General features: G+C 39.4%; 1 protein-coding gene across 1 annotated transcript in view; it reads right to left on the reverse strand.

Annotated features, from left to right (window-relative positions):
• ANO6 (anoctamin 6) overlaps nt 1–13,212 on the reverse strand; it is a gene marked incomplete at its 5' end in the record, with an annotated part of 25,038 nt that overhangs the window by 1,560 nt on the left and 10,266 nt on the right. The window contains 7 exons of the mRNA XM_009073638.1: nt 164–363; nt 5,044–5,249; nt 6,042–6,172; nt 8,750–8,847; nt 9,381–9,550; nt 10,437–10,662; nt 12,116–12,193. Coding sequence (XP_009071886.1) covers nt 164–363; nt 5,044–5,249; nt 6,042–6,172; nt 8,750–8,847; nt 9,381–9,550; nt 10,437–10,662; nt 12,116–12,193 — 1,109 coding nt within the window. The remainder of the gene's footprint in view (nt 1–163; nt 364–5,043; nt 5,250–6,041; nt 6,173–8,749; nt 8,848–9,380; nt 9,551–10,436; nt 10,663–12,115; nt 12,194–13,212) is intronic.

Here is a 13,212-nt window from a genome sequence, read left to right on the forward strand (position 1 = left end):
GCACAAACTTCGGGGTGAATACTTCCACTCAGTTCTGCCATTCAAAATACACTGTCTTTTAACATTTTAACATTTCTTGCTGTATATTGTTAACTGAATTAGATGATTTAGATGTCAAAAATTTATTTTTTTAATTCAAAAATAATGCTTATTTGACACTTGCCTGCATGTTGTTTGGTTCCCAAACCAAAGGGAAAATGGCTTGCTTGCATTCTTGAAGTCTGATATGTTGAAGACAGAAAATGTGCTGTTTATATATCCTTTCATAGTGTGACTGCTGTGACTGCCATAAGGAGGGACCGAAAAGGACCAGTAATAAACCAGACGAGGAATCATGTCAGATGTAAAAGCAATGATCATAGCCTGCATTTCAGAAAGAGAAGACAAAAAAGCAGAGCAGCATTAAAGAAATAAGCCTTAATATACATTCCTTTGCTATATACTTAGTACCTCGAAAGTTAGAGTATGAGCTAAAAATAGAAAGTGTGTGCTTTCCCAGTCAGTGGTTCATTCTGTAAATGAGCATGTAGTCTCTCATGGGCACAAAACAAGCTCTTTCTGGTATGTGACCTCTACAGTTTTTAAATTACACTCTGCTGGATACCTTAGAAAAGTTATAATGCACATTTTTTCTCATGAGCATGCACAGTAGATCAGCAGCCAAACTCACCTTAAAGTGCTCTAAGGTAACCTTCAGCAAACATGCTTGTTATCAGAAGTATTTATGAGATGCTTAAAGAAATCCAGCCTGATGAAACTCATGGAAACCAAAGAAGAATTCTTCAGTAATCGAAAATTACATTTCAACAGGATCCCTGAGGTTTGGCTAAAGGAATTGAATAAATTGAATATATAGCTAATCCATCTCTGACCCTAGAAACATCCCACTCTTTCTGAGGTGCTAGCCAGCCCAAATTCATCTTGATAGTTGCTGCCTGCTGAGTTTCAGTGTAGTACATGTGGAAACTGCTCTTGATGCCAAGATAATTTTTTTTAGTAGCAGCTGCATAGTGCTGTTTTACAGATGACGTGACCATTCGTTTTTATCTTGCTCCCAAGAGAGACCCTGTCCTATTCAGTCTGCTAGTCACAAACTGGGTAGGCAATTTGATCTGTGGGTTTGTTGTGGAAAGTTTTTTCTAAACTCATAAACTTCCCAAAATATTCTGGCAGACAGGTTAACTACATTTAATCCAATCTCCTCCTCTGCTACTGCAAGTTCAAAAGGTTTCACTGTGAGGAAGGCTTTCCACTGGCAAGATCTGCAGCTGAGTCCCTATCAAGAGGCTGCCCAGCCAACTCATGATGAGAGGCACCTCTGGTGTCCAGCACCTGGGAAGGAGTGACTGCACTCCAGGTCTCAAAGTGTTTTGTCCCATTCCAGGGTTAAAAAAACCCAAGCACTTGACAACATGGATGGAAAGAACCAGGGCAGAGACATGGAAGACAAAGGTGTGAGGTAAGGATCTAATTGGATCAGGGCAAGGAAAGTTTATGCAGAGATGGATAAAAGGGGCAGGAAAAAAGCTACAGGAAAGGCATGGGACAGGGGTAGAGGCAAAGTTAAGCAGTAATGGGTAACAGAGGAACATAACAGCTGGATAATATCTGTATTTTATTCCTATTCATGCCAGTCTGCAATTCATGAAATCTGTATTTCCTTATTTTCATGACATAGGGCAGAAATTGTCCACCTTTGTTCAGCATTCCCAGGAAGACAGCCTCAGCCTGAGATATTTGTAACAATTCTATAAAAAGGGAATGGGAGAGAGGAGAAAGGGTAACAAAAATGAGGACACCTCTTTTACTGTTCAGTGCTTCGGTGGCAGTGCTAGCTAAAAACTTTCTGCTTCTGCCTTTAGCAGTTTTCTCATGCCCTGTGCTTGCTTGGGCATTACTGCCCCTGTGCAGCAGATCAGATCATGGTGCTGATCTGACTGGGAATCCCCACTGGATCCTTTCCCTGATCTGGTTCATATTGTGTTTGTCAAAGTGCTGGTGCCAGCACAAGAGACAGCAACAAGAGGAAAAGATAGGGAAGGGAAAGGCCAAGGATTTGAAAAAAGTGCAATACCCACCTTACCTCAAGTAGCACCACTGCCTGATTAATGCCATCCTAGTGTCCTACCTTTTGAGTTGGCTTACATAAAGAACCTGAGAAGCTAAACTCTAGTTAAGGCAAAAGTTGCAGAAACAATCTTTTGAGACTGTGGTCCAAGATCTGTATTTTGTTCTCCAGAATATTGTTACAAGTAATTTCAGTTGACAGAAAGTTAATTTGGCTGATGAGAAAGAAAAGGGAGGCATTCTAAGATGAAAATAAAGTAACTGAAAATTTTCGAGGATAAGGTGAGTTTTTGTAATGTACTTTGGTTTAAATCAAATGTAGTTGGCATGCACTTGTAAATACTTTTTTTTAAGCTTTACATGCCAGTGTGAAATGAAGTGAAAATGATGTGTTGTTTATATTTACATGCTGAGTAGGTGTTTTTGACTGACAAGAAATATGTATTACTGTGTCTTGCAGTTGCAGGGAGATGACCTCATGGCTAAATTACTCTGTTTTTAACTCTGAAGTAGAGTTAAAAGTAGAGCACAAGTAGAGTATTTGTACTTTGAACTACATGCATAGAAAGTTTTAGTTAAATATATTTTCTTTCTGCTCTTTGGCTCATCTTGTCAGACCATAAATGAACTAAAAGCAGCTTAACAGTAAGGCAAAAATATCCCTTCTCCTTTCGACCAAATGAATTTGATGCTGCTGCTTTGTATCATTTAGAAAGAATATGGTGTTTACATAGCTTAATACTTGCTCTTGCTGATTTTTCTTTGCAAAGCCTCAGGTCTCTCACCATTCTAAATCTGAACCCTGCCTCACTCTCCTCCCTCTCTTGAAATGATCTCCAGATGTGCTCCAAAAAGCTTCAAGGACTGAAATACAAAAGCTAATCCTCCAGCATTCTCTCAAAGGAAAAACCTTTTTTTTCTTGAATTATGGGCTGCATTTCAGAGTATTGCACTGGAAAACTACAAACAAACAGCACATTCTTTGCTTCCCAAGCTTTACTGCACACAGTTTTCCATTTATACCATAACTAATTAAAATCAGTCTTCAAATCAATAACAGATGCTTTGGTATCATGCAATAGCAAGTCCAGTGTGGCAACTCTCAAAACTGATAGTTCTGTGCAAAAATTGCTTGCAAGTTACTATCAGGGGTTGCAAAGGTAATGCATGAAGGAGAACATGATATGCTACTCAAGTCTAATCAGCTGTGTCAAGTCATATAGAAGAAAAGAAAGTTTCTGTGCACCAAAAAAAAAATCAAGGCAGGGATGGTAAAGGAAAGACTGATGACCTATGCTAGATCCTGGATGTCAAACAAGAAAAAAACCTCATACTTAAAGGAAGTAAAGTGCTCCTAGCATTTGCTCTAGCACATGGCTTTGTGGGCCACACTTCATTAGCAAGAAATACCAATATGTTTGAGGTCCTTGCAACACCTGCAGCAGGAGTGTTTGGACATGGTGGGCTCTGGTGCTGAGCCCCTTACATGCCAACAGCCTGACTGAGATCAGGGGCAGATGCCCTGTGTTTACACTGACATGAAGTGCAGAAAGCAGGGTATGAACACATTCCTAACAAGCCCACAGATGTCTGAGTCACTGCAAGGTCACCAATGCCACTTTTACTCTGACCTGAATATCATAAGAACTATGACTAAGGTACAATATTTTAAAGTAATCTAAATCTATCTGTCTATCTATCTATCTATCTATTATCTATCTGTTAATTTCACACTGGAATTACAAGATCCAGATGGATTGACTAGCAAAGACAGTTATCCAATAGCAGAGCATTTGTTTTTCTTCAAGGGCATCAGAAATTGTTTTCATTTTATTTTTTAAGTTTCTAGCAGTTTAGTTCAAAAGAAGATACTGATGAACCAGTAATGTTGTCTCTACTTCTAGCTATGCTAGGTCAAGCTCTGTGTCATCTGTGACATTATCTACTGGGACTTGCATCATTTGCTGGGATAATTATCATTAACAATTTTTTGCACAAGCACTAAACCAAAAGAGCCCCAAAAATATCCTAACAATCTGAGCATGGTACCAAAGGTGCATTTTTAAAAATAAATTTTAACACCAGATGTACAAGTAGGCCTTGGATGTTCACATGCCTATGGATCATCTGAATTTATGTTGGGCTTGCCTCAGCAGAGCACTGCAAAACAAATGCAGCATAAGCTTGAACTTGTTGTCTGTCTCCCAGATTCTCTTGCAAATTTTCCATTCTCATGCTCCCTTTTTCCCTCCAACACTTAAATGTGCTTAATTCTCTGCCTTTATGTCCTCCTGAGACTCCTCTCTACATCCTCACTATGTTTACCATACCTGTTGAATTGCTATAGTGCAAAATAAAGTTCTGAACAAGAACAACTGCGATTTTGGGAGACCTTTGAATACCTGAAAATACTTCTACTAGCTGAGACTGACATATAAAATTTTCTGAACTTAAAAATTTTAAAGTACAACTGAAGAGCAGATTAGTTTGCAAATTCTCAGAAAATTCATTCTGGTTGCAATTTTGAACACACATCGTATTTTTAAGTACACAAGAAAGAAGCTGAATTTCTGTTTTAAGAAATAACAATAAATTATAACTTAGGTAAACTGCAGCATATTCTTTTTCAAGATTCATGTACTTAGCTGTAGTCTGCCCAAAACCCCCTCTGTACTAAGTGCTTTAATTTTAGGAAAGATGTGCTATATTCTTCCCATGTAACAGATTTTTCTGGAGACTTTAGCAACTCTAAATACACATTTTTCTTTAGATCTAATATTTTAGACAGTAGCCATACTCTGTTCTAAAGTACCTGGAAAGTAACTGAAAGACTATTTACACAGGCTGAAGACTCAAGGGACTTCTGTTCGTAATTCATTTAGGATCATTTAGGTTAAATTGCCACATTCCCAGATTTGGATGTAGCAGCTGCAGTGAAGGCATTTTATCTTTTGCAGTTATTGGCACTGTGCTTACATTGGTGACCACAGCCAGGATGGCTATGCTCTGCAGGATGGGCTGCCAGGCACCAATGTCCTGTGCCTTCTGTGGGACCATGCGCCTGAACTGGGTCGTCATCTTCCATGCATCCAGCCTGATTTCCAACATGTTGTTCATCAGAGCCAGGAGAGGAGCCAGGGGGAATGATGCCACGAACAGAGTCACGAAGCCAAACTGTATGACTGTGAAAGGGAGAGGTTACATACATCAATGAGGCTTTCACTTCTGGGCATAAGCACATAGGAGCATGTATAGCTTATATATCCAACTGCAGGAGACAAGATGGGGTAGCTGGGTTGCTGGTGAATCTTCTGTATGAGGAGATAGGAGCATAACAGCACTGAGAAAACCTGCTAGGTGAAGGGGACAGGAAAATGTTATGAGTCAAAACACACCAAGAGGAGCTATTCTGGGTGTTTAAACATCCATTTTTACTTATGCCTTCATCATGAAGATCTGGAAATCTAATGACTATCTGTCTCAGTGCTGTGCTGGAAAGTGCAAACCAACAATCATTTATTGGTGTCTGGCTGCTGCTGTAAGTATGCTGGCAATGCTGTGACAGAATGGATAGTGGAAAACCCCCAGAGATCTCCCAGCTCTCAAGTAACCAGCAACAAGTCCTGGTGACTGCAGACTCTGAGCAGAGCAGTCTGACACAGGACTCTGCTGTACAACACCAGAATATTGTAGTAGTCTGCCTTCTGGATGCATTTCTCAGAGGATGAGGTAAGGAAGCAGCAGTACTCCTCTCCTTGTATAATCTTGTGCTGTTTCCTTGTTATAAATTGGATTAAGGCTTAGCTGCTTAATAAAAGCTTGTAAAACCATCTGTAACTGCTCATCAAAATTTGTCTTGGAAAACATTCTTGTCTCCTCTGTCTACCTTATTAAGCATTGCTTGTGTGAAGATTTTCTTTGGAACATGTTTGTATCCAGCAGTAGTAGTGAGTCCTAACTAAAATGCTACTTACCCATTTCAAGATACTCATAAAACAGTCCAAGTTTTCCAATGGGCTGTAAGTGGTAGTCCTGTTCCCAGCGTGGAACAACTTTGTCTGATCTAGCAGCTGCAGAGTATCTTCCAATTAGATTCTTCACCAAACTATCAGGGCAAAAAATAACACTAACATTGGTAAAATAACCTAAAATGTTCAGTAAATTTTAAAAAAATGACATTTCCGCTGTTACAGCTTTAAACAACGGATTTAGTTATTTCTGAATGACTGAAATCTTCCTTCAAACACGAGTGCAATCTTTTGTGGCCTTATCCTGAAAGTGCTTATTTACAAACCATAAATAAGAGTGTAAAGGGTCAATATACTGGAATCTCATACTTAAGTTGTACAGAAGAATGACCACATAAAATTCAAGGTAATAAAAAATTAAGTTAAATGTAGGCCAGTGGTTAGACAGATTAATTCCTTCTGATCACAAAATTCACAGAATCACAGAATGGTTGAGGTTGGAAAGCACCTCTGCCTTGTACAGGTAGGGCCAGCTAGAGCTGGTTGCTCAGATGGCTTTTCAGTATGAACAGACAACCTCCCTCAGCTTGGTCACTTTCACAGAAAAAAGGTCTTTTCTGATGTTCAGATGGAACCTCCTATGTTTCAGTTTGGGCCCATTGCCTCTGGTCCTGTCCCTGGGCATTAGTCACTGAGATTAGTGTGTCTTTCTCTTCTTTTGCTCTTCAGGCATTTGCACATACTGAGGAGACCCTCTAGAACCTTCTCTTCTTCAGGCAGAACAATCTCAGCTTTCTCAGCCTCTCCTTATATGTGAGGTGCTCCAGTTTCTTAATCATCCTCTTAGCCTTTTGCTGGACTTTCTTCATTTTGTCCATGTCTCTTGTACTGGAGGGCCCATAACTGAACACAGCACTGCAGGTGTGACTTCCCCGGGTGCAGGACTTTGTACTTCCTCTTGTTGAATTCCATGAGGTTCTTGTCAGACCATTTCTCTAGCCTGTTACGACCTCTCTGGGTAGAAGCACAACCCTCTCTCATTTATCAGTTTAGTGTCATCAGCAAACTTGCTAAGGGAGCACTCTATCCCTGCCCCATCCAGATCATTAATGAAGATGTTAAACAGGATGGGACAGAGTGGTGATGCCTGGGGTACACTGCTAGTGACTAGCCTCCAACTAGATTTCATGCCACTGATCACCACCCTCTGGGCCTGGCCATTCAGCCAGTTTTCAGTCCACCTCACTGTCTGCTCATCCAGCCTGTACTTCAGCAGTTCCTCTACATGGCTTTTATGGAAGACAGTGTCAACAGCCTTACTGAAGACTAGGTAGACAGTATCCCCTCCTCTCCTCTCATCTATCCAGCCAGTCATAGAAAGTTAGTAAATTGGTCAACTGTGACTTCCCCATGATGTATCCATGATGATTACTGATGACTTTCTTGTCCTTCATGTGCCTGGAAATGGTTTCCAGGATTATCTGCTCCTTCACCTTCCCAGGGGTTGAGGTGCGGCTAATCATCTCATCTGAAAAGCTTGCATAAGAATTAAAAAAAGCTGATGAATTGACTGTAGCCATTTTCAGCAAAGAACCATATTCCAAAAAAAGGCAATGGGAGCAAATGTCTGCCAACATAGAAAAAGCTAAAATAGTTGTCTTTATACTTGCAGACATGCAGAATGAGAAAGCAGTTAAAAACTAGATCCAGAAGGGATACTCAGCATTTCAACACCTAAATGTCACCCTGGGAAGTGAATTAAAAATTCCAGTCAGGTGAATATATCTCCTGTACATGCACAGGGAAGTCAGTTGTCTATGGGTGGAGCTGACATCTGCAGGCATGGTCAGTCTAGGGTAAAAGATGTTGAAAAGAAGGATGGGTCTACAGGTCTTCTGCCTGTAGCAGCATGTATGGAGCCATAGCTCCACAGAGCACCCTAGCCTCAACCCTACACAGTGTTTATAACACACTTTGAAGTGGGATCACTGTGCAGCCAAGAAGCACAATTTGTGGGCTTGAAAGAACCACAGCTAGAGGGAATACAATGCCATGGGCTGGTGCTTATGGCATTCAGGAGGGCAGGAGCAAACTGGGATCTCCCTACAGCCACTGATTAGCATGAAATAAAGAACAAGTCATGGGAGAAGGAACAGAGTTCTTGATAGTATCTTAACCTAAAGTAAATAGAGGGCATGTGTAGTTAGGATTTTGCCTAATGTTTGCATTAAAACATGAGCTTCCAGATAACTACTCCAATGAAAGAGAATGTACAGGCATTAGGCATGTCAAATATGACTGTAAAACTAAATGACTGTAAACCTAAATGATTTAAATTAGTAACTTATACATGATTTTAAAAGCCTAATGTATAACAACAAATCATTCTGATCAATATGAAGCAACAATCCTCTGTTTAAGATTTTCAGAGATTTTATTGCCTCACTTTAAAAACCTGAAACATATTGAGTCTGACTTGCAGAGGAAGGAAGAATTTCTTATTAGAACTAAAATCGGTCAAAACAACAGAGACAGGAGCTCAGACTACCAGACCAAAATATCCGAACAGTCTAAAAAGGCCCCAAAGGACTAATCTTATTCTTTTAGAACACAATATGCACTTATCAAACTCAGTGTCCAAGTGCCTGAAGGCATCAAGCAAAACAATATCTTTCAAATATGAAAGAGCAGATTACTTAATAGTTTGGACTTACGGAACAAGCACTTCTTGAATGTTGTTCCAGATAGCTTTACCTCCTACTATGATGGCAAGCTGGGTGGTGAGCTCGAGGAGACATCCACCTGGATCACACTGAAGGTTTAGAAAGACATGGAAAATTTTTGAAGTTGGGTAACTCTTCAGGCATGAATGAAGCATTTAAAATAATGCATTCCTGGTTTACTATAATAACATTTCTTAAAGACTGTTTAGGCAAACTTTTCTGGTAAAGTATACAAAAGTTAATTCCAGATCACATATGGTCACACTTGATGGGTTGACAGGACACAGAGTGAAATGTCAGGTGAAATCATGCAGCTCTGTGCTATCACCAGGTGAGGGTCACCCAGCAGAATAGGAATGCTTCTACTGATGTTCTCCCCTTCCTGTGTGCCAGTTCACAGATTGCTGGACATGGTAAAATATGCTTTTCTGGATATGTGTAGTGCATTGCTGAGCCCAACTGCTCCCATGTCATATTCTTTTATGCTAGGGGTTGCTGAGGAGGCAATTGGCTTGGGAGGCAGTCACTTTTTAAACACACATCTTAAATATGTACAGCTTTATGTTATATACCCCTAACTGCAGCAGAATACCTGGACTAATTCTATATTACACATTCTTACCTCTTCATTGCGATACTTTCCTAGCCAATAAACTGGATTTCCAGGGTGACCTACAAATTTACCCTTAAAGAAGGCTATGTAGAAGCATGAAGAATAGTAGTTGACAAACTGGAACAAGAACATCTTTGTGGTCAGACTGTTTTCATAATCGGTCTGTGTCCTTGGAAGTTCTGCAATGAAAGAAAAAGAACTAACCAACTGAAAAAAACGCAACCTGCAAGTAACCTACAAGCTGCTTTAGAGCCTCAGCTCCAAAGTCTGTGTATGCCTTGTATTTCTTAATACGACTGAGAGCATTATAAATTAGATTGTACATTATCCCCATGTACACTGTAACCATTATGCTAATTCTAAATGTATATGGGTTGTAAAAAGGAAATAACTGATTCTCTGACAATAAAGAAAAAGAAGAAACAAAAATTCTGGTAACTCATGGGAAAGAAAAGGCACCCAAGTCCAGCACACTCAGGAAAGATGCAAATGTAACACTTTGAAATGATAAAACAGTAATAAATGAAACTATATTAAAACACTGCACTACTTCACACATCTAAAGTGAAACACCTACTTTAATGCTGATGGCCTGGATAAAAAGAATAATATTATTTGTGACTGTTTATCTGTTTAATAATGTTGGAATGGTATCCAGCTTTGGAACAGTGACCTTATTTCACTTATTTACAAGAAAATAGCTATTTTCCCCATAAACACAGCAAGTGTAATTGAATGTGTTATGCCTTACTGATCTGTTTTCATAAAGCTTGGTTGTTATAGTAATTTTCTTTGCTTTGTCTGTTTCACAAGCAACTGTAAACAATTGATCTTTCTTGCTGCCTATACGAGGGCTTTTCAGGCAAAGAGCAGAATATCACATTCCTTTGATATTGAGAGCATCTGTATTGGAAAATTTCTAGGTGGTATTGTGTGATTTGATGGGAAAATTCTGAAATATGTGGTACAGGTGTTCATTTATTGGAATACTCGTCATACATATAAATACTACTTTTTCTAGCTATTTTTCCCCAGGTTTCTATCTGAGGTACAGTAGCAGCATACCGAAGTCAGTAATCAGGATTGCTACTTTTTCATAGATGATGTTGAGAATCATAATGATTACAAAGCTGATGAGTGAAGCTGTTATTGAAGTGGCTGTCTGTGGAGTCAGGTACTTGCTGATCGCCTCTGTTCCACTAATGTGCTGTGACAACGTTGCAGAGAACACCAGGAAAACTGAGAGCCTGTAGACAATGATTCCAATAACTGAAGCAATAATCAAAAGGATCTGCCAAGGGAATGCAAGAAAGATGTTAATGTCCAACCATTGGCTTTAGGAAAAAGTGAGTTTGCAATTCTTTTTAAAATAGGCAAAAGGAAAGCAATCATGTGCCTGCCATTCCATTGCAAGAGGATGATCAAATAAGATAGAAGGTAATAGAGAACCCCTAAAAGGAGACTTTTTTTCATGTAACATAGTCAATCTGCAGGAAAGAAAAGAGATGGTCTGTTTTATGACTAATAACAAGGTTTGTACTGATGAGAGCCAAGATAATGAGATGCATAATCAAATCTTATACCTCAAGGCATGTGATGGGACTAAACTCCCTCTTTTGACACTGGGCAATTGGCAAGATGGCAACTGCACTAGCAAGTCACAATTGATTATGGAGGGGGCTGTACCTTCTCTTCCTCATGATTCTATCACAGACTACAGACAGATAAATTCCAAGCCAAGTCATGTGTTCTGCAGGAGTTCTAATAATGATCTGTGCATCCCATTTTGCTTGCCACCTCCTCTTTCTGCTTCTCCTCCCGCTTTTATTTCTTGGTAGTTCTCTAGCTATTATTCAGTTTGAGGTCCACCTGTGAATCATTTTTTTCACTATCTCAGCAAACTGCCATCTACTACTTCCTCCAAGCCTGCACACAATAAGAGTACAGTAACATAAATGGCAAACCCAGACCAAATGACAAACTCCAATCTGAAGTCCTGCCTATTTAAATCCAACTGTAAGTCAGTATTCTTTCCTTGGTGTTTCAAATGTGTCAATGCTGAGGCTCTGCTGGGCTGCCAGACACCACTCTATCTCCTAACTGTCTCCTATCACCTAGGATAAGGTCTTTTCCAGCTGCTGTTTGTGCTATGTGTCAAGAGGACGTGCAGCATGCTGGTGAGCTTTTCAAGGCGACCTCTCTGGGCCTGCTCGCTGTGTTTTGTATTGTTTCATGGGTGACTGGATGGATTTCAAGTTTTAGTTGTAGTTAAAGAAATTAATCTAGAATATTAGAGACCACCCAGCTTTGTTCTATTAAGTGAAACAAAAAACCTGAGAGGCCATGGGCTGTGAGACACAATATGGAAGCACACAGCTGGAACAAGAAGAATAGAAACTAGCAGGGAGGAGAGCATATAAACCAAAGTCTTGACCCTACTCCTCCACTAAAAGCAAAGGTGTTTGTCTTAAAATAATGAGGGAAAAACCAATGGACCACATTTACAAGCATAACTTACAGCTACAGTGCAGGATATTTTTCTACTGTCCACTAATAAGTATTGGGTGACTACAGCCACCTTCTCCATGTGGGTCCATACCTTATGGACTTGACTTATGCATCAGATGGAAATCCAAATGAACTAGTTCCATTGTCACTTTTTGTTCAGTTCAAGAAGACTGTTTTTTTAGACACTTATAAGAAAAGTGAATTAATGAGGGGAAAGAATAAGAGAAACACTTTACCCAGAAGAAGATGGCACTTGTACAGAAAGTCATTCGTATGCACTTCCCACAGGCAGTGTATGGGACATGTTCTTCTTGCTGTAAGATTAAGAAACACATCAAGGATGCACCCAATCTTTCTTCCAGTCCCTTGCCTTGTTTCCTTTTCTGCTTTGTTATCCTGCCATCTCAACATTTATTCATGATTTCAGAAGTCTTGCCTGATTACAGGTGTCTTTTTTTGCTGCTCATTCTAAGATAAAAAGGACTTACATTGATGCTGAGTGTCCTTTGCTCTTACTGACTTCAGCCATGACAGGGTGCATAGTCCTTTTGAATGGACTCATCCTTCTTGGCTGATCATGACATCTAAGGTCATATATTTCCAACTTCAGTGACTAAAATTAGCAGGCACTAAAATTTGATCTTTGTATTTCTCAATTCATTCCATAGGAACAATTGGATGACTTCCCCAAGGAAAATGCCTACCTCAATGTTGTGCTGTGAAAATTCAATGATAGGATTGCTGAGGATCGAAATAAAATATTTTAGCATATTCTTCACTCTTTGAACTGTCTGAAGGGAAATTTCTAGCTATGACTTTATACATTCAAGCTGGCATAGGTCTATGAGCTTTTAAACAGAATACATTTTTCTGGTAGTACAAGATATAAAAAGAAGATCTATACAGGATAGTTTCAACTATGGCAGTGAATTTTGAAACTTTTCAAGTGCCATCTAATACACATTATAATAACGTGGATGGAATGTGAAAGCAATGCAAATGATCAGATAAACGACAGACTAATATGTTGACAGAGAATAATAAAAAGTGAAGCTGAGCCCAAGTGAGCTGCAGAAGCTAAAGCTACTCAAAGTGTTTAACAAATAGAGATCTAAACTAAGATCCTCATAAATATGAATCCTATTTCATGGAAATGAGGATTATCCTTGCCTCTGCAAGTTTGCTGTTATTAATTGTAATTGCATCCACATGCATTTAGCAACAATAGCTATGCATGTTTCAAACAGAAACATCTTTGGTTAAAAACAGAGTCTTGGCGTGATATATAATAATGTATGTTTCCATTTCACCTTTTTTTCCTCATGCATTCTTA

Source organism: Acanthisitta chloris, unplaced genomic scaffold (genome assembly GCF_000695815.1).
Source record: "Acanthisitta chloris isolate BGI_N310 unplaced genomic scaffold, ASM69581v1 scaffold26944, whole genome shotgun sequence".
Lineage (NCBI taxonomy): Eukaryota > Metazoa > Chordata > Aves > Passeriformes > Acanthisittidae > Acanthisitta > Acanthisitta chloris.